This window comes from Phodopus roborovskii, unplaced genomic scaffold (assembly GCF_943737965.1).
Source record: "Phodopus roborovskii unplaced genomic scaffold, PHOROB, whole genome shotgun sequence".
Taxonomy (NCBI): Eukaryota; Metazoa; Chordata; class Mammalia; order Rodentia; family Cricetidae; genus Phodopus; species Phodopus roborovskii.
In genome coordinates, this window is record NW_026126517.1 from 21115409 (window position 1) to 21137443 (window position 22035).

Sequence of the window (22035 nt, forward strand, 5' to 3'; positions counted from 1 at the left end):
CCTCTCCACGCCCGAAAGGGGACTCAAGAGGCATCTCGCTAGAGAAGGGGCCTGAGCGGGACCCCACGACCACGTTCGCAGCCGCAGCTGCCTGGGGTTGGGAGGTGTAGGCGCGCGGGCGGAGGCCGGGCCAGGGTTGGGCCGGGCGCGTGGGAGCCAGGAGGGGGTTAACGCTAACCCCTCCCCCCGGGCTGACATCACGGGAGAGCGGGTGAGAGGCTGGATCGGCGAGTGAGAGAAAGAGAGGGAGAGCAGCAAGCGCGGCTCGCCTCGGCTCCCAGGCAGCTCCACATTGTTGCGGATCGCCCGCACCAGGCGCAGCGGCAGCGGTGGGGACCCGTGGCGCACCCGGCTCGCTCCCCTTGCTCCTCCAAGACCGCTCAGCCCGGAGCCTCGAGGGCAGCTGGCCGCCGAAGCTGCACACCACCGCCTGGGCCCCGAGCCCTCTGCACCGCCCGGCCACCCTCGGAGAACGGCCGGCCATGGACGCCTGCAAGTTGGAGCCGAGCGGGAGGGTGTGAGCGCGCCCAGGGCCGGGAGCCTGCGCCGCGCTAGCTGGGCAGCCGGGCGCGCCGGGGGTGGGTCCGTCTCCCCAGCCCGGCTCTGCGTGGAAGAAGAGGGCGGGGACCGGGGCAAGGAGGAGAGCGGAGGAGGCGAAGGGGGCATGACTCGTGCAACTTGCGGCGGGCATCTGCCGAGGCTGTGAGCCGGCAGCAGCCCGGGCCCGGATTGCGGCCGCGCGGATCCCACCCAGCCCATCCCGCCCCGGCCGACGGCTGCGGCTGACCTGGATCCTCCGAGCGCCAGCCGGCCGCCAGCGATCCGCCCTCGTCTTCCAGGCTGGTTTCTGGAGCGCGAGGAGCACCCTCCTGGCCGCCCCTTTCGCCGGACCCCCGCCCTCCGATGGCTCGGACGGGGCTTGCGGGCGCCGCTGGACGCTGGTGGGGACTCGCTCTCGGTTTGGCTGCCTTCTTCTTCCCAGGTAAGGCTATAGCTTTTGCCTCCACCCCCCCATACTCCCCACCCAACCAACCAGAGTCTCCCCGGGACTGGGAACTGGGTGACGGGCACTACTGGGTTGTAGAGAATGAACGGAGCCAGAAAAGTTGGGTCACGCTTGGATGGGGAGGGGGGCGCAGGAGGTGGCAACCGTGGAGAAAGGGGTTGAGGAGCCGAACAGCCTGCCCTGCAGGGAAGCAATCGGATGCACGTCTCTACGTAGCAAGAAAGCACTTTCTCCGCTCAGTTCTTCACAAAAATAATAATATGTAATAGGGTTCTATTTATTTAATAACCAGTTCTCAGCTCGAGAAGCAGTTTGGAAACAGTGAGTGTTACATAAATGCAAAATAATCACCGTAATCACCAGCTCGGGGTATGAGACAACAGCCCCAGGGGGAGGGCGTCAGTCTCCGAGCTGGTGGGCTGTGGGTTTGGAGGGTTGCAGGGGGCTTCGTTTCTTTTGGCAGCCTCTTGTCAGATGGTTTCGGGCTCGCGGGGGGACCCCCTCTTGCCCCACATCGCCCCTCAGCGGGCGCTAGGAGCCGCTTCTGCGGTACAGGCGGCTTCTTGCTCACCTGCAGTTCCTTTTCTGGAAGGTGAGGCCGGGCCGCCTGGGGATCGCAAACTCCCGGCCTTGTGCGGGACTGGGCTCAGCCTTGGAACTCCACTTCTAAAGCTGAGGGCTCCCCCAGGAGGAAGCACCATGGGCTTCATGCCAGCCAGGTGGCCGCATGACCCACTTTCCCGAGAGGCCCCGAGAGTGTCCCGCAAGTCTTTCCTCGAGGTGTGAGCTGCCGGCAGAAGAGGGGTTAACTCCGTGCCCGACCCTGGGGTGGCCCGTGGTGGCCCATCCTGACGGATGGGGTGGGGGCGGAGGTTGGGACCAGCCCAGGCATATTGTGTTGGGGAATGAACTGGAAAATGCGTTTAGGAGGCAAATCCTACTGAGTCCCCTCGCCTGGATTTAACCCCTTGTGTCCCTGGGGAAGCAATGGGGCTGCCAGTAAGACACTAATTTGGGTCAAGGTGGGGGAAGTATCTGTCTAGCCACCCTGCCCCTGAAACAAACCTGAGATGAGCTCTAGTCCTAGGAGGAGGGATCTTGGGGCGGGGGGAGCTAGGGGAAGCTTGACTGTAGCTGGTGGACGTCAACTCGGGGTGGCAGAATAAAGTGCTGGATTAAGAATATTGGATTCCCAGCCACTGTAGTTCTGCAGGCTAGCCGGGCAGTTTGTTAGGAAGAGGCTGGGCTGACTGTCCAGGTGTGGCTTGGATGCACTCCTGGAAGACAAGAGTCTGGCCTCATTTACTTCCTTTACTGCCTCCTTCTCCTGCCAGCCTGCTCGCTGCTGGGGCACTGCACCTCTCCATCAGTGGTGGATGCCAGGAAAGCAATTTGGGAAAGCAGGGACATGGGCCAGTGTGGAGTGTGGCCCTCTTGTGTCCCAGGAGGGGACATTCCATGTCACTGTCCACAGGAGAATGCTGAACCCTCCACCATACTGGTCTGGGTGGGAATGAGAGGTCTTCATCCACTTTCTCACTGATGGTGTCTGCAAGTGCAGTACGTGCAGAAACTCAGTGTCTAGAATTTACCTGGTCAGTATAGGTTGGGCTTCAGAGAACCTTTTAAATCCCTAACCTTTCCCAGAACCCAGAGCAAGGAGAACTCACCAAGAGCCTGTAGGATTCCTAGCACATTAGGGGTTAACCTAATCCCAGGATGGACAAAGGACCAAAGGGTTTCAGGAAGGAAGCTTACCCCTTTCTATTTGTTGCTTTACATCCCGGTTTTTCTTTGTTTTGTTTTGGGTTTTTTGTTTTGTTTTGTTTTGGTTGAATCACATTTGATTCCATCCTTGGGGGGGGGGGGGGTAGAGGCTGTGCCAACACAACAGGAAGACAGGGAAGTGATACCTGGCTCAAAGCAGAAGCTCCCCCACCAAAAATCCAACTCCAAGCTAGGATGCCCAGAATGGAGGTATTTAATAAGTGTTCTGTCACTGATTGTGACCAATGGATGAGTGCAGCTGAGGCAACCGAAGTTCCTGGACTCACCTAGCTCCTAGATGGAGCCTGCTTCTGTGTGCCTGCTGCTCTGTCTGCCTTCTGAGGTCCACTGTGACAGAAAGCTGTGGGTACAGCTACACTCAGTCTGCTCCTCGGACTGAGAAAGCTAGGAGGCCCCATTTGGCAACCCATCCCTACTGTGCAACCCATCCCTACTGTGCAACCCATCCCTACTGTGCACCCCTCTCTCTCCCTCAGCTTGTCTGCTCCTGCCTTTCCCTGGAGACTTGCCAGTCTGCTGCTCTTTCCTGGGTTCTGCTGGGCTGTGACAGGGAGCACTGTGGAAGTGGAGAGGAAGGAGTCCCCCAGTGTGCGTGTGTGTGTGCGTGTGTGTGTGTGTGTGTGTGTGTGTATGTGTGTGTGCACGCACACACACGCACGCGCGCATGGTGACTCCTGATGTCACAACACAGCCTACCTGGCTCTTGAAGTGTACACAGAGAAGTATGTTTCTATATGGTAGACAGTACAGGTAGGACAGGAAAGGGCCTAGGAGCTTCTTCTTTGTTTCCCGAGATGACAGGCTCCTTCTAGGGTGCTCACTTAGAGGAGTGGGTCCGTGTTATCTACAGAGGGTTGGAAACCAGGAGAGGAAGGGGTGGAGAATTTGCCTGGGAAGTGCCACCTATACCACACCCTCTCTAATTAGCTTCCCCACACCTTTGGTCTAGAAAGAAAACCCACACCCTAGGTATCATGCTCGCCATGCAAAGACCTGTCAGGCCACAGCATTCATTCCCTTTAGGCCGTCTGTGTACAGTGCCTGTTCCTGGTACCTTCCTTTGAAGCCCCCAAAGCTAAGGTGTTGGGTGTATTTCCTCTTGCCTGTTTCTCAAAGACTATGGTGGGCTTGGATTTACTGGGCTGGGCATTATAGCGAATCCATTCTCCTGGCCTGAGCTTGCAGTGTAAAACATAGCAGTCTCCAAGCCTATTAGTCAGGCAGTGTTGTGGAGAGCATCTGAGTCAGAATCAAGGCCTAATCCTGGAGGCTGGAGGGAAGGCTAGACACTGCAGAGCTTGGGCCCAGCAGGTCTGGCCCAGTGGCCTAGAAGGTTTCTGAACCTGTACTAGTACAAATGTGGGACATGTAGCCAGTGGTTCCCTAAAACAAGCTGGGAGTAGTTGTAGGCTGCCAGTTCCTTCCTCAGCCACTTGGCTCTGCACAATGAGTCCACCTGGGCAGTGGCCTGGACTGCCTGGCCCGTAGGCCCAGTTGTAGGCTGTCAGTATGGCTGTGCCCACAGCTGAGCCAGTGGGCTGGGATGGAGGGCCAGAGGGTCTGCTCCCATTGCTGCATCTATGATGCTGCCATTGTTTAGCAGCTGACTAATGTTCATTGTTCAGCACAAATAGAAAACTCCCAAGGGAGGTGTGACTATAGTTTCTACTCTTCCGATTGTATCTTTCCTGGTTAACTTGGCAAATTGAAAACCTTCCAAATGAGGAAGGGGCAGAGAGGTGACTTCATCACCTGTTGGGCTTTTGTTTTGTTTTTTGTTTTTAACTTTGAACATTAGCCAGCACTCCAGGTAAGAATGGACAGTAGCCAGCTGTGGGACTTGGGCTAACACTCTGACAGACTCGCCTTTGGTCCAGAGTGGGCGTATATAAGCATGTGTATGGAGCTTTGTGTGATGGTGTTGGTCACCTACAATTCACTGTACAGATCTGAAAGAACTAGAATTAGGGGGTATGTATACTCATATTTGCAATCACCATGGAACTGGAGTTGTAAGTACCAAATACATGTTCACACATAACTGATATTTTATGGCATTCAGATGGTTTGCATGGGTGGTTTTGAGCCTTGACAGATGCCTGTGTTTATGTCAGTGACTTGATGGGTGACTTTGGGAAGAGACCCAGAATTTGCTCTTAGCTAGCTCACTCCAAGAAAAGCTTGCTGGGACCCAGTTCTCTGGGGTGTAGGAAGCCTTAGTGCTGCTTTCTTGCTCCTCATCCTTCCTTGGCTTTCCACTAAATCCTTGCAGGAGGAGCACAAGACCTTGACAACACCTGGAAAGACTTCCCTGTCTTGTCAGCCTTCTGTTGTCTCCTTGACTGGAGCTGTGATGGGCCTGGTCTGCTCCATAGGTTCTCAAGATCCTGAAATGTCTAGAAGGGACCAAGGGGCATAGGTTTCCAGTTCTTCCTTAGGCACCTTTTCTTCCTGCATGGGTACTTAGGAAAAGGAATTTGGTGGAGTTAGCAACCACGCTGACCCTTTTAAAAGATCATGAGTGAGAGCTTTGGTCCCCATAAGAAGCCTGCAGAGTCAGGTGGGTGGCCAGGTCAGCAACATGAAAGTACCTGATGGAATCCTAGGCTTGGGCAACCAAAGGAGAGAGCCCACTTGTTAGAAATGGAGGTGGCAGTGAGGGACAAGGAATAGGGAAACAGCAGTCTCTGGGGCTTAGCCTCCTCACCCAAGCCTAGCAGACAAGTATTCCCCTGAGCTGCAGACCCCACTCCATAGAGAGCAAGCCTGCAGAGCCAACAGCAGATGTGCTGGCTGGGGCATGAGGTAACTTAAGATCTGAACCATATCACCTTTCAGAGGGAATGCCCTAAGCTGGAGATAACACCCCTCCATCCAGTTAACCCTTTAATCTCCAAGTGCCTGGTGGACCTGGAAGAAGAGGAAGAAATGTGAAACAAGACATGCTACTAGAACTTTGACCCTTCCACAAGTAGAGGCAAACCCAGCATAACAGAAGAGATCTAAGACAGACACAGAGATTTTGTGATAACAGAGTGTAGGGTCTTGAGAGCAATGGGTAGGTAATCTTTATCCTGGGAAATGCAGAAGGGAAAGTTACAGGGTTTTGTTCTCCAGGGGTAGGGCATGGGAACTGTGCCTTTCTCAGACTCTCCGTAGATGGCAGAGAGATAGGTCACCTAGCTATTCTTCTCTTGTAACCAGAGGTTCACCCCATCTCGGTAGCCCATCCTAGTAAAACTGGCCAAGCTAGGGTGGAATCCCAGCTCTACTGATGACTACTTAAGAAACCTTAGCAGAGTTGCTGCACGAGCCTCAGTTTCCTGTCTGCAAAATGGAACCCTGCTGATAGGATAGCCAAGATTTCAAGAGGAGGTGGAGCATGATGACTGAAAAGTGCTAGCATGTGATAACATGAAATAATGAAGAGCCCAGGTTCTCTCTCCCATGTCCTTCCTCTGAATGGCCCTGCCCCTCCGGATCTGCTTATTGGGCATTACTGCCACTCAGCTGCCTGCTCACTGCCAGCCTCATTTCCCTTTTCTCCTAAGGGAGAATGTCCCTGCCCCTATTTGGACTCGATGCTGTAGCCACCTGGGAACTGCTGGCCCGGTGGGAGGACTCGGGTGGCCTGACTGGCTGAAGGTACCTGCCCAGGCCAGTCCTACACAGGCAGCAGGTGCTGGGCAGCCATTGTTTTATAGCATGTTGCCCAGGGCTCTCCAGGCACCAGCTTCACTCCCTGGCTGCAGACCAGCTGGGGCACCATTGCCCATCTGGAGTGCCTAGGGCTGGCAGGGAGAGCCTGGGACTCTCTGTTCCTACTTTTCTTCAAACTTCTGTGTCTGAGGACAGGGGAGGTAACAGTTCTTGCTGAGGTGGTAGAGACCAGGTAAAGAGAGTCCTTTTGGGTCTCCTGTTGCAAATTGAACATTTCCACTAAATTATCATGAAAATAATGCAGATGGAAGCCACGCGTTGTGTTCAGTACCACTCTCCACTCAGAGCTTCAGCTAGAATTCACATGAGTTGTGTTAGGATCAGTATTGTTTCCTTTTACGGACAAGGAAAGTGAATCTTAGTTTGAAGACTTGTTGCCTGTCCCATGCTATTGTGGCCGAATTAGACCCTGGGCTTCTGAGAGTAAGTCCAGTAGAGCAGAAAGAAGAAACAAGCTAGCATGGGCACGCAGAAGGGGTTGAGCCAGGTCACCATTGTGTCCCTGATACAGTCACTGGCTTTGTCAGCTATACCAGCTGCCACCTTCCTGCCCTATGGCAGGCATAGCAGCTCCTGGAGGAGGTGAGGGGTAAGTGGGAAACAGAGACAAGTGCTGCTGGAGAGGACCACAGAGCCCGGGTTGGCACAGGGTATGCCTAACAGTGGGGCAGTGAAGGAGAGGGAGACAGTGAGCAGCCTCCCCTGGAAATGTGGGCTGAGACAAGGGCAGGGCCCTGAGGTGTGAGCGTGGAACCCCAGGGCATGGGCATGACAGGACAGGGTGTGAGTTTGGATTGTGGAGAAAGCAGGAGTCCAGAATGCATCTTGGGGTGGATAGAGCACCCAAGAGGGGCTTGGGGGTACAATTTGGCACTTTGAGTCAACTCCTTTGCCCGGGCAACCCCAGCTACCTCTAGCCTGCACAGACCCCAAATCACTCCCAGTTTATGAGGAGTCTCATTACACAGCCACAGACAATAAAACCCGCCTGACCACTCTGGCCCGAATCTCATTAGAGGACATTAGTTCCACTGGCTCGTGGCTCCTTTGGGACCCAGCTGCAGGCGTGGTCCAGGAAGCAAAATGGGCCATTGGCCATGGGCACAAGAACGTCCCCTTGAGAGATTGAGGTCAATCAATGGGTTTAAATGGAGGCAGATGATCCCTCCAAAGTCCTGGAATGCATGTACCTCAAAGCTGGAAACCAGCATGACTCAGTTGTATCCCCAGCCTGGAGGGGAGAAGACCTAGCTCCCTCCTTGGGCTGTTCTCTGAAAGGAGCTGGCTATAGGCTCCACCCATCATTATCCCCTGGATAAGGGCTCTTAAGGACAGGGACAGTCTATCAACCCCACATACAACTGGAGCAGAGATACAACCCAGAGTCCTCAGTGGCCTTCAACTAAATTTTGGCCTGTTTTTCTATCCAAAAGGCAGAGGATATAGACCTAGAGACCCTGTATGGCAAAAGCATTTTCCCTATCTCTAACTGGAGTTTCATCTAAGACTGAAAGAGAGAGCCAGCTGCTACCAAGAACCACCTAGTAGACTCAGCAGGGCCTGCTGCCCGACTTCCTCACTAGAGTTAGGTACCTTGACCAGAATCCACCTTGGAGTTCTGTCCCTGGAAGCCTAGGCTATCTGTTGCATAACAGGCCTTAGTGCCCACGAACAGCCAGCCTTGTTCTGCCTGTACCCCTTGTTCCTATGTTATACCTGAAACCCAGCATCCCTGAACACCAACATGGCTCCATAGATGGCACAATGAAAAACAAACAATATCCTCTTGGTGCCTTAGGCTTATTGGGAGAACGCAGGCCAGACCCAAATAATTAGTGTGAGTACACTCAGGCTCCTGGGTCTGCCTTGCTTCCGTAAGAGGGTCATGCAGGGTAGCGCACACTTCGGCAGGTGAGCTGGTAGGGCCGCCAGATGAGTCAGTGGAGATGGAAGCATGGTCTGTTTGGACAGACACAGTCAACTCTGCACTGAGGGAAGGGGGCAAGGGACCAGTAATGGCTAAAGGGCATTTCCTGTGAGTCCTTTCAAGCCACTTCTGCTATATAAGTGACACTGGGATGGGGAGATGGTTCCCTTCTCTGCCTCTGAGCCACACCTGGTGTCACCCTCCCAGTCAGCTGCTAAGATGAGTGTTAAAAAAGGTGCCTCAGGGCCAAGCCTACAGACACTGCTATGTGCTCTGATGACAGTATGTCCTTGGTGAGGCTGCTACTATAGCTCCTGGCTTGCATCTGGCCCTAATCCCTGGCTCGAGTGTGCCCACACTCTCAGGATATAGCTGAGATGGACACTTGTAAGCCCAGGAGCATATGATGGCTGCTTCCTCCCTGCAACCTCTCACTTCCCTGGCATCCACACTGCACACTCCTCAGTGCATGCCAAGTGCTTTCCCTGCCCCCGTGCCTTTGCTCATGCTATTCCTGCACCTTACCACTATTTCCTTTAAAGACTAACTCTAAACACTAAGTTTGAGCTAATAGCACCACAAAGCCTTCATGGTCTGCCCTCCAGCTGTGGATAACTTCCCTCATCTTGAAGCCTTCCTGTAACTCATTGGTTATTTGAACCTGGGATTTGTCTTCTTCACAAAGCCAAGAGTACCTCTTGGTTGGTTTTTCCCATGGCCTAACACAGAGCCAGCCCTGTAATTGGCTAGGAATGCTGCTGCTTGGATAGATAGGTGCATGATGAAAGCATGGTGAAAGCAAACTTGTATTCAGAGATCTCGGATGCCAGACACTGTTGGCAGCATCGTTTAATAACTTAATGACCATCACAGGTCACATAGAGTGTTCATGGTAGATGTGGTGTGCCTATTTTTATGTATGGAAGGAGACCCAGACATGTTAGGTGACTTGCCTGTGGTCACTCAGCTGATGAGTGGCAGAGCCAGAGTTCAGGTCTAGGAAGTTGGACCCAATGGCCATGATGCTTCAACTTGGCTGAGCTTCTCTTCTAGGACAGTGGGCAAATGGTGGAGGAACCTGTGTGCTAAGCCTGGAGTACTCACAAGACAGTATGTTAAAAGTGGTCCAGCTCCTGCATTTGGATCCCTTGAGGAAGCACACATAGCCTGGTTCTGTGCTTTCATGGCCTGGGAGCATTGCATCTTCAAGAGTCCATGCTGTTCCTGTGGGTCCTTTAGCTACATTAGTAGCTTTAGAAGTGCAATCAATATGTTCCTGGACCATCCTGTCCCTTCCTTCTCATGTCCTTACCCATCCTGGACCTCAGAAGTGTTCATTGGCTGTGCTGGAATGGAATAGATACCATGTTCATTCATCCCTGAGTCTGCACATTACCAGTGCCATTGTGGGAGCCTCCCATCATGCTCCATGCAGACCTAAGAGACAGGGCAGTGGCTTCTCTCAGGGAACTTCCCAATAGCTGTCAAGGTTCCTGGGTTGGGCACAGATCATGGGTGGGTCCAGAGCTCATCATAGGCTTCTGGAAGGTTATATGTGTTACTGTCTCCTAGGGATCCCAAAAGATGGAAAGGGAGGGGCCTCTGCAGGGGAGGATTTAGGGTGTTCACTTGTTTTGGAAGCTTTGATCTTTTGGGATGAAAGGACCAGGGCTTCCTCTGCCCCAGGGAAGCTGGAGACCAGGAGCTGGAGTGGAAGCAGTGCATCCCCCAGGGCCTGGGATCCTCAACCATGCAGCAGGGCGAACAGGGTGAAGAGTTAGAGAATATGCCCAACAGAGACAACCTTGAGAGCAGAGAACTCAGACCTCCCCCGCGTATACACCCTCCATGTTGTGGCTTGGGACTAACTGTGGCGTCTGCACAGAGCCATACTGCCCTCTCAGGGTCATCCACAGCTAGAGCTTTTCCCTGGCATCCATGACCCTACAGGTCACCCCGTGGACTCTGGCCTCACAGCTCCACTGGCTTAATTAGGAAGTCAGCTGGGCTGAAACAGTCATCTGATCAGCTTCGAAGCCAAAGAGAAATTCCTCCCAGACCCTCAGATTGTCCATGCTCCATTAGCTTGAATCACAATGTGGCCCCTGTGGCCCAGACACCAGCTAGAGCCATCCCAGATTGGGATCTACTTGAAAGCCCCTAGAAGAAACAGGCTTAGGACCTTCTTGAACCCTCCCCAAAGCCAAGGATTGCCCGGTGATCACAAAAGACCCCCCATCCAGGAGGGTTTGCATCTATGGGGGCTGTGTTCTACATCTTCTCTGGGGGGGTCCAGTTGGAGCCCAGGCAGGGGCACGGACATCTCCCAAGTGTAAATAAGATACTGACAGAGCAGCCACACTGTGCACGAGATGATTTTATTATTACTGCCCACCACCCCCCGCCCTGAAGCGTCGCCATCTCATTGGCCTAGATTGCTGCATCTCTCAGAATGATGGATGGGCCTTCTCTCCCTTCCTAGGCAAGGCAGCAGCCCTGCTACTCAGACACCTCCTACACAGCCCCTTCCTAAATTTATTCTTTGTGTCTGTGGTGCCCAGAGAGTCATCAGTGTCCTGAACCAGCTGAGCACTGATTATCTCCGATGGCTTGATGGATGGGCCTTTAGGGGAACTCAGGCGACAGACCCTACTCCCCTGCTCCCTCCCTGTCCCTGCCACAGCACCCTTCCCAGCCCTCCCAGGAGGCAGATAATGGACCTGGGTCTGCACTGAAGAAAAGCAGGGGCGATAAAGGAGGGGAGACAGTGACAATCCTTGGCGCCCACCTCACAGTGTTACAGCCGCAGGGATAGCTGGGAAGTCTCCATTTCCACACTCCCCAAGCTGTGTATGGAAGCATCATTCCCAGGCATTGTTTCCTGTCTGCCCCCATCCCTCCATTATCCCATCCCCTCAGCATTGTGGACACAGTTTGCGCTGTGGTGACGATTAATAATCTCTGGTTCATGTGTGTCCTTCATCAGCATTTTTATATCTTCTGTGTATGTACTAGAGAGGTTTATGACTGTGTGTATGTGTGCATACGTGAGGTCTTGCACATTCTGTGTATGTGTCTGCTCCTGATTAGGTGCTCTCCATTTTCATGGAGAGGACGCTCTCGCCATGTTCCTGGTGTTGGTTCAGAGTCTGGGTCCTTGGAGGTAAGAGGTAGCCAGAGATGCTGATTCCTCTAGCCAAGATCTGCTGTCCCCAGTGCCGTGTAGAGACACTCGGAGGTCACTTACAAAATTGTTTTGTCTATAGGATCAGTAACAACTTGATTCACTATTTTTCTTCTCACCATTGAACCCACAAGTTATTTTGATCTCAAGATTTTATGAGTGACCTGTGTTGGCCCGTGGATCGATGCCATATGACCTCTTAATGTAGGTTCCCTTAACTGTTAAGTTTAGATGGAAGGTTTGAAAGAGGAAGTAACTGAAAGCTGATAGAGAGCCTATCATACCATGAGCCATCATTAGCTCATCACCTAAGGGCCCTGAGTCTAGAGAAAGAAGGTTCAGCCTCCAAGGGAGGAGCCCCTCCTAGCAGCTTCTCTCCTCCAGACTAGGGGCAGAGATGTGACTTTAGAAGTGTGCCCCCACCACAGATGGTCACCTGGTTCCAGGTGATCTCCTTTCTTAAAAAGTTGGAAGCCAGGATTAAATGGGAAGGGCTCAAGAGTCTGACTCTCCTACATACTCCTGACCACCCTTGTGCAAGCGTGGTGGGCTGGTGCATTCCTATATTTCCTTGGAGATGACAGCCAAGGACACAGCAGCAAATAAAATGTCCTTCCCAGCAGAAGATGGCACTAGTTCTCTGCCCTCTGTCCTCTGCCCTCACATACAGCATGTGACACCTCAGGTCAATTCTCCTTTAAGTGAGAATGCCCACAACACAGATGCCTGGAAGGCAGTGTAGACAAAGTGTTGCAGCCTGGTGGGTCATGTCAACACCGATCTCCCTGAATCTTCCCTGTGTAGAACTTAAGGACAGCTGGGCTAGGCCAGGTACCGTGTTCTCTTTCACCCTGCAAGGAGAGTCCTTGCTTGCCCACCAGACCCAGGACTAGAGAGAGCCTCCCAGTAGAGCCACAGACAGCTTAAGGAGTGTCCCTGCCCTATAGCAGAGCTGGTTGGTCAAACTCCTGGAATCTCGGTATTGGAGGCAAAAATCAAATAAAGTGCTACCACATTCACATCCTGAACCCCCTTGCTCCAACCCCTACCAGCTGGTAGAGCTTCCAGCTTCAGTGTAAACCACTCTAGGGGCAGGGAGCCCTCCACCCTCCTTGAAAGCCCTATATTCCCCATGCAGCTATGCCAGGATATGTGTCCTTACCCACCAGCTCTACTGATGCCCCTTGGAATTGCCCAGGGCACATCAGATGTCCTTGTGATCATCTGCTCAGAGAGGCCTGAAGGCTCTGCCTTCCACATGCTTTGGTGGCCCAGGGTCACACACCTTGCCATCGCCATCCCTGGTGCTGTCTTTGGGAACAAACTGTCCAGATATAGTAGCAGAAGTACTGCCCCACACTGAGCCCAGTGCACCAGAAGTAGACTGAGCAGCCCGGGATTTGGGCCTCAATTCTCAACTGACTGAGAGATCTAAGTGGAGGTGGAGTGAATAGGCTGACTTCATGCCTCCTGCCATCTTCACCCCCAACCTCTAGCTGGGCCCTCACCCCTGCCCACCCCTGTTTTCTTTTGGATTAACTATAAATTGCAGTGGAAGATCGGCTTATCTCCAGTGGGAATTAAGGAATTAAGTTAGTGATGGGGGAAGGGAGATGGTGGAGCAAGCATATTGCAGAGGATCAGGGTGTAGGGGGCAGCCCTGAGGTGGCTGGGGGCAGCCAGGGTGGTGGAGCAGGACCCTTTCTGCCTGCACCTGTTAACCAGGAGGTTGGGGGGCAGGTGTTGTAACTCGGGCTTGGGCTCCAAGCTGCCAGTGCCCTCCTAAGGACCAAATTCCTGACTGCCGTGGAGAGTGTGGTGGCCATGGAAAGGGTATCACAGTGGGTACTGCAGGTGATGTTCTATCAGCCTCTCTGTTTCCTGCCTGTGCAGTAGTTCTGTAGTCTGTCACAGAACAGGAAGGGCCAGACCCAGCATGTGGCAGGGTGGGGCACTCCACTTTTTGCCCTAGGGTACCGAATCAAATTCTGCAGGCGGAAGTTGGGGCAGGGGTAGGTCTGACAACTGTCCTGGCTCTAAAACGACTCCAGGTGGGCCTTAAGCCTGTCTCAGGGTCCTTACCAGATGATGTCTGGAGTTATGTTGAGACCCACAATGGGCGCTGGCCTCCCAGCTCCCCAAAACAAAGGTTGAGGGGGACAATCAGCTTCCCTCTACTTGTAGGGTCACTCTTTTTGAATACCAGCTGAGAGGTGAGGGGTCACCCAAGATCTATACCACCTGCCCCCACCCAGCTCCTGCTTCCCTGAGGTGGCACTGTGTAGAGCCTGTACCCCAGGCTACTCACTGTGCCCCCCACCCCCACCTCCCCCACCCCGCCTGACTGGCGTTAGTCCCCTTCTGTGAGAGACAGTGTCTGGTGGTGCTTCCCGCCTCTCTCCTCTCCTTCAGATCCCTAGCCTGGCCCAGGCCTGAGTCTGAGCTAACAGTGTCCAGCCAAGCCAGCCCTGGGGGGAGGGGGTTGAAAATGAAAACTGGTCAGAACTGAGGCCCGCCCTGTTCACTCAAACAACTGGGGACCTGTCCCAAACAACTGTCAATCATCGGTATGGGGGTCATTGGGTAGTAGCAGCCATCAGGGCACAAGAAGATAAGATCTAGACCAGAAGTGACCTGAGTGGGCAGGGTTGGGGAAGGGGGGGGGGTTGTTCAACTCTATGACAGAGGAAGCCTCGAGCCTAAGGTCCAGGCGTTTGGGTTAATCTTTGGCAACTCTGGTTAATAAATCATTGGCAGTTTTTGCCCCCAAATTTCAGCTCCCAATCCTAGAGGTCCTTCTGGCTATGTCCAGGTCCCAGAAAAGAAGCCCCACCTGCCTGGTTCTGGGCCCCCCACCTCCCCAAGAGCCTCCCATCACACCCCATCCCCCAGCTGCTCTCTGGCACCCAGAATCAGCCTGCTGTGTAATCTCTGAGAGAGATTAGTGACCTGCCTTGTCAGCCCTCCCCCACAGGCTTGTGGATATTCCTAGATACTTCCTGCTGGGAGGGCAGGCCACCCATAGAGGGTCTCCTGGTGCTCTAGTGAGCAGGGCCACCATTGTATGTGGGCCCTTTCCTCAGCCCTATGGCACCTGGGAGAGGACTGAGCCAATGGATTCTCCGTTCTCCATAGGCAGCTCCTTTGTGCCATGAACCGTGTGTCAAAAAGAAATACTTTAAGCAACTAGAAACATGATTAGAGACCTTATTCAGCTAGTACATGTTGGGGTACCTGAGACCACATACACCAAGTCCTGCCATTTAGGGTAAAAAGAGGGAGTCACGTTCTGGGGTTCTAGCATTTTCTTCGTCTGACTGCTGGAGCACTTACTGGTTGGAGGTTGGCAAGGTTTTCCGCCCCTGACTTATGATCTTCAGTATAATCTTGTCCTGATGGCCATTAGTATAGTTTCCCTACTTGGTTTTACAAGCCTGCAGTAGGGGAAGCAAAAGAAAGGCCAGAGTTGAAGCCAGGGCACCAGGGTGGACTCTCCTACTTGCCCTCATTCTTTGCATACACAAAGTGGTGGGCCATCCTCAAAACAGGTGGGTTCCTGGCCCCATGGGAGGTGTGCAGAATGTCAGAACTGCTTGAGTGGCTGAAGTATGCAGAAGCTGGGATGGAGACACGAAGAGCTCACCTTCATGAGGGTGGGTCCCAGAGGCTTGCCCAGGACAGTGAGCTTGACACTGAGCCCCAGAGGCTTAGGGACGGACCAGGACATCCCCAGATGGAAGGCCTGTGTCTTCTGGGGCTTGTGGAATGAGGTGGGCACGGAGCCTTGGGAGGTCCTGGGAAAGGGTGGAAAGCCAAAGAGAAACCCTCCGCCTCTCATTTCAGCCTGACCTGTGTGTAGTCCTGCACCCCAAGATCTTCACTCCCCTCTTCCAGGCTACAGCCCACCATGGACTCTTCCCATTTGTGCCATTGGAATCCCCAGTCTGTACCCTGTCTTTTATTCTTTCCCTGGGCTGCTTGCTGTAAGACTCTCCTCCTTGGGACACCTCTGAGCTCAGTCGTGCTATTCTTCCCCAGCGCCTTTCCCCATCCCTGAGCAGAACGAAGAGAAGTTTGGGCTGCCCCACTCTAAAGCCCTCATGGCCTCTCCATTGCTGCCAACCTCAGTGCCTGCGCCATGATCTAGGCCATGCTTTTCAGCCTCAACACTTCCACTTGGAGCCAGACATCCTTTGGTGTGGGCCACCCTGCACTGTAGCATGTTTAGCAATTTCCCTGGCCTCTACTCATTAGAAGCCAGTAGTACCTCCTGTGTCTTCAAGCCAGGCATGGTACTTGTCTGTAATCCCAAAACTTGGGGGAGGGGGAGCAGAGGCAGGAAGATCACTGTGGGTTTGAGGCCAGTCTGGGCTACCTTGTCTCAAACAAGCAAAACCAAGACAGAACAAACCACCAAAAACATTGCTGCAATTCTCCCAGGCAGCATATTGAGCATCACTGGTCTAGCCTTCTGCTGCAGCCAGACATGTTTTCCCAAAGCCACCTCCCATACATACTGTTACCTGGACCTAAAGTGAACCATTCCAACTCCTGTTCCTGGACCTTACTTCTGCTGATGGCTGAGCCCTGAGCACATCTGCCTGTAAGACACCCAGTTTGCGCAGTGTGGCTTTCTCTTCTCCCTCCCTCTAGACCCTTAGCTCCATAAGGAGGGCCTTCACACAGCCCAGCTCAGAGCCTTGTCAGCAGCAGGTGCCTCATGAATGTATGATAGCACGATGGGAGCCAGCTGGCTCCAGAGCACCCCCTTCTCCATGCTGCTCTTGGCACCCTTTCTCACCCTGTAGCCAAGAGAGAACTTCGGATGCTCCGTTTTTCCTGACACCTCTATACCCACTCGCTTTTTTCACAGCAAACAAAATCATCCTTTTTTCCATTTGCTAAGTACTGGGGCACTGTGGCTGGGGTGGCTTTGCAGGTGGGCTTTGCGTGTTTCTGTGTATCAGATATTAGCGTTTGATTCAGAAATGATGCCATTTGTGCCAGGCCTTGTCTAGGGGGTCTTCTCTCCCACTAATTGCTCTACACACCAATTCCGCTCAAATGAAGTTGTTCCCCTGCAAACTATGTTCTTTCCCAGCTTTTTTGTGGCCATCTTCTCCATTTGAGAGCCCTGCCTCACTGCCTGGTGAGCTCCTACTCACCCTTCAAAGCCAAGTGCGTCCTCTGCATATGTCCTTTCATCTCCAGTCGCCTTCTCCAACTTAATCATTTCTCTCCTCTGTGGCCACAGCACTTTATGAACAGTCTGGCCGAATCAGTGCTCGTGTTATTAGCTCATTTGTCCTGTGTCTTTGAGGCCAGGGACTATAGCCAATCACAGGTGTATGTTTATATCCCGATTTGCAAGCTTTTGATAAGAGTCTTCCAAGATGTTAATTAAATAAATGGGAATAAGTTGCTTATTTTGTTTCCAAAGCATTTTCTTTGCACGGCGTTAAAGGTATGTCTCTGTAATGACTTTGCTTAACCTTCTGCACTGCTCTTGCGTGCTTCTGTTTATGTAGATGTGTTTCAGTGCAGTGTACGTGGGTATATGTGTGTGCCACGTATGCTTGTGTGGACCTCCGTGTGATGCTCTGAATTTAAAGGTGAATCCCCCAGTGCTGTTCCCCACAGTTGATATTTCCTCAGCCTCCTTGCCCCACATCTTTAAGAACTGAAGGCATGAGGACAGGAGTACCTGGCAGTGAGACTTTCTGCCCAAGTCTCCCGTCCATCCTAGGGGAGCCCTGGGTATGTGCAAGGTGGGGAGGGGGACAGAGCCCTTCATGGCCCCATCAGAGCACACCCCCTTTCCTATCCATCTCTGCCCTGTTTAATTGGAATTTGGCTAGTGGAGACCATCTGTTCTATTCCATCCTGTTTCCATGACAACCAAGTGGCTTGAGACTGAGGTTTGTGGTGAGAGAAGTGGCCTGAGGGATGCTGGGAAAAAAATAGCTAAGTCCTCCCCCTCAACCTGCTCTGTCCCATCCCCTGCCTTTGCCATGCCTTCACCTCCGAACTCGAGTGACATAAGAACCACCCCTGTCCCAGAGCTGGAGTTCCCTGCATCACCCTGTCATCTCCCCAGCCTTTTCCCCGGCTTCTTTTGGCCTCCCACACACACACACTGCTCCCCCTCCCTCCACTTCCATTCATGAGTACTTTCCGTGCGTGCACATTGAGGTGTGCAGGATTGCCCTTGTCCTTCGCCCCAGCGGAATGACAGCCTGCCGCTTCCACCACCTTCTTCCAGGTATCTTTTCTTGTGTCCCTGCCTACCCCACTTCTGTGCATCCCAAGTTTCCCTGTGGTAGTCCTCACATTTCCCCAGTGTGCAGCCAATGTGAGGGAATCCCCAGCTTCCACAGATGAGCCTCCTAAGGAGCAGGGCCTCCTATGTCCCCCACTGGGAAGTGGATGTCTTCAGAGCATGGAGCCTGAGACTCCGTGTCCTGCAGCCCTGGCTTCCTCTGATTCTCTCCCCTTCCTGCTTCAGGGAGCATATTAGGCCCCTGCAAGTATAGTGGCAGAGATAACTCTGCCTCCAGGGAGATAGTGTGGCAGTTTGAGGTCAGGTGACTCTTGGTCTGTCTCCCAGGTGCTCTGACAGACCCCATATGATATGAGGATATGAGGGGTCTGGGGTCCTTCTCATCCAGCTGCCAGTTCTGTTTTCCTGTTATTGTCTGCTCTAATTTCCTCATCTAGAGCAAAGCCTTTCTGTGCCTGCTCTATTACCAGGGGACCTGCCTGTCTTCAAAAATAAGTGGTGTAGCTTGTCAGGTGACCTGTGTGCTATGCTGGTTCCAGACATCATGTGTGGGACAGTGCATGAAACATTTACTCCAGAGGCTGGTGGCATGCCTGGAGGTGGAGTCCTAGGGCCTTTGCATCACCCTGTCATCTCCCCAGCCTTTTCTCAGCAGAATCAGGCCTGGGCTGGGGAGGTAAGAATGTGTCTCAGACCTTCACAGAAACACCACCTGATGGCTGGCTTTGAATAGAGCTCCCCACCATCCATCCTTCTCCATGTACATTTTTTTATTACAATATATTTGGTATACCATCAAATTCACCCTTCTAGAGCATGCAACCCAGTGGCTTTTATTATATTCACTGAGTTGAGAAGCCATCCCCACCCTAGCATTTAGGACATCTGTACCACCTCAGAAAAAAATCCTAGGTCTGTCACCTCTTCTCCACCCCTGCCCATGTGCCCACTAACCCACTGCTTCCTATTTAAACACATCACAGAAGTGAGACCATGCGATGTCTGGCCTCTTTCACTTAGCACTCCACAAGCCTCCTCCTTAAGTGACCATGTGACTGTTCTGCCCAGACAGCACTAATGGCACCCAGTGGCTCATAGGTAAGGTTTACAACCTTATCTAATACAAAGAGTACTTATTTACTCACTTAGGAGACTCCTGCAGAATACACGGTTTAGCAGAGGCTGTCGACTCCTTGTCTTCTTGTCTCCACTTCCCAAATGCTGACATCACAGTTGAACAATCAGGGTTACTTTGTGCTGGGGACTGAATCCAGGGATTCATGCATGCTAGCTACTCAGTCACCTCCCCTGCCTCCTCCCCACCACTCTCGCCTCTGCCACAGATCCCGATGCCCCTCCCCACACACTCTTGTCTTCCTCTCGGAGGGACTCCCGTGAAACTAAAAGCCTCATCTTGGTTGTAATATCCCCATCACTCTCAGACAGCATCCTCCCTCATTTTTGGTTCATACTTTACAAAACAAACAAAAGCCAGCACTTGGCATGCAGTAATTGCTTGTTTTCATGTCTGGGGCTCTTGTTAGGCTGAGTTTCCAAAGAAGAAGAAACTATCTCTGTCTTTCTCATTCCTCTGTCTTCTAGCAGTCACCACTATTGTCTCCACCTACAACAAGCAGGTACAGTGTTGGCACACAGCATGTGGTCAGTAGTGTCTTTTGAGGGAGCAAGGGACAAAGGATGGGCGAGGTCGCTTCCATCAGCAGTAGCATGGGAGATGGAGTTGGAAAATTTGGCAGAATAGGCAGCAGAATGGGGTAGCTTTCATCCAGAAGTGGAAGTGGTGGCAATAGGGGAAGGCACTCCCTGCAGATAGGGAAGCTGTGCAAAACCCATCAGGAGGAGAGAGCCAGCGCCTAAAATATGCTGGCATGGAGCCCAGCACAGGAAGGGTGAAGAGCAGTGGTGAGTCTGGGCAGCTGGAATGAGAGGGGGCCAGCTGCCCCTCACACCTGCACCTGCTGGAACCTCCCTGTGTGACTCTTCTTGTCACACAGAACACCTGGCAAGTGCAGCTCAGAGGAAGAAGGCCTATTTTGGCTCATGGTTTGAGGGCATACAGTCTGCCATGACAGGAAAGTCATAACAGCAGGAGTAGAAGGTGGCTAAGCACATTATCGCCACAGCCACATTCAGGAAGAAGAGAGACAGACAGACCAAGACAAAGACAGACTGAGACTGGCTGGATCTCTGCTTGCACTCTCCTTTTTATCCAGTCTTGGATGCCAGTCTGTAGAGTGGGTTTTCTCACATCCATTAACCTAATTTAGAAAGACTGCTCTCCCCCCACAGACACGCCCAGAGGTTTATCTCCCAGGTGATTTAAAATCCTGTCAAATTGACAATCGATATTACCCATCACACCCCTCACTCATCCTTTAAGGTCGCTTAAGAATGGATCACTTGATGGAGACTGCTAGAATGCAAATGGTAGATCCTAATCCCTCTCATTCCTCACCCACATAGCCTTTTTGGAAAAATTAAGGGTTTGGGGCTGGTAGGATGGCTCAGCAGTTCAGAGCACCTGCTGACTTGCTGTTCTTGCAGAGGACCCAAGTTCAGTTCCCAGCACCCATGTCAGGTGATTCAGCTACCAGTAACTCCAGCACTTCTGACCTCCAGGGCTATGTGAACTCACATGCACATACCCACGAGCATACACCAAAATAAAAATAGGTTTTAAGAAATAGAATTGAGTCGGGGACGAGGACTGATCTGGGGATCCCTGGCACCTGCTAGCTTGTGCCCTTGGACTTTACGTCAGACCCCCTGGCCCTCAGTTTCTTTTCCTGAAGTACTGACCAGCTGGCCACAGTGAGGCATTCCTGTCATCCCAGCACTTGGGAAGCTAGGGCAGAAATATCAGGAAGTCAAGGCCAGCCTGAACTACCACCAAATAAACAAACAAACAAACGTTATTTGTTTATTTATTTATTTTGTTGTGCCACCAACTCCAAGGGTTTTCATGAGGATTGAAAGAAATGGCAGGCACCAATGGACTGGAAGTGAGTGCTGGTGTTTGTCCTTATTGAATGGAAGAAGTAGAGACCATACTGAAGCCTCTGATGTCTTCTATCCCATTCCCAAAGGTTTAAAAGCCCCAGTGGGGGCAGTTCTAGGCCTTGCATTTGAAACAGACTACTGGAGAGCAGCCCATGATATCTGGGTATGGGAGGATATGGGTTTTTCTGCCCCCTCTTCTCCCAGGGTTCAGCTGTGTAGAGAGAGGTACAGGGCCCTGGTTTACAGATCGTCCTGGGCTGTCTGTGCAAACATCTGAAGGCAGAAATTCTCAAAGCACAGGGAAATCGTCCTTGAAGCTGAAGTAGGGGTTGGCCACGGCCCAGGTTACTGCCTTACAAGGGGGTTCAGGTCTCAAGAAAGGTGCCAAACAGACCCCCTGCCCTAGTAGAAGCAAAGCCACCAAATTGCCTTTTAATCTGGGTGTGGGCCTGCTAATGTGGTGCCCAGTGGAAAGGAGACCTTCCCCTTGAGTGAAAGCTATCTGATCTCCAAGTGTGGGGGAAAGTGTGAGGAGAAAGAGGAGTGGGGCCAGGCTGCAGACCCTGGGGAGGCCACCCCAGAAGGCTCTTCTCTGTGTGACAGCTGACCCCAGGCATTGCCCCCACCCCCACCCGGTCCCTCTTCCCTCCGGCCAGGATGGGTGAGGCAGCTTGTCTGCAGGGAGAGGGGGTGGGCTGCCAGCTGTCACCTGCACACCTGAAGAGCTGGGGGCCTCCCCATGCCTTCTTCACCATCAGGCCTGGGGTGCTCCCAGGAAGTGTCCTAGTTGGTAGCCTACCTCTCTGCCTCCATTCCCTATAGGCTTATTCCCAGCAGTTATCAGAGATCTTGTGCAAACAAGCCTGCTCAGGCGCCTCCTCCTCCTGTCCCCCAGCGCCTCCAGGCTCAAGGTCTAGGCCGTGTGTCATGTGGCACTTGTGCTTCTCACCTCGGCAACACAGGCCAACAATTCCAGACCTCTTGCCTCAGGGCCTTTGCACCTTCTGCTCTCTCCTGGAATGCTGCTCTCCCCAGTAGATACTTGTCTTGGTTAGTGTTTTGCTCAGTTGTCTATACTCAGTGAGAAACCCAGACCACCTGCAGACACT

General features: G+C 52.7%; 1 protein-coding gene across 1 annotated transcript in view; it reads left to right on the plus strand.

The window, feature by feature from the left end:
• Positions 1-763: 763 nt before the first annotated feature.
• Positions 764-22035, plus strand: part of Nectin1 (nectin cell adhesion molecule 1) — a 61834-nt gene continuing 40562 nt past the window's right edge. The window contains exon 1 of the mRNA XM_051197200.1: positions 764-982. Coding sequence (XP_051053157.1) covers positions 904-982 — 79 coding nt within the window. The 5' untranslated portion in view covers positions 764-903. The remainder of the gene's footprint in view (positions 983-22035) is intronic.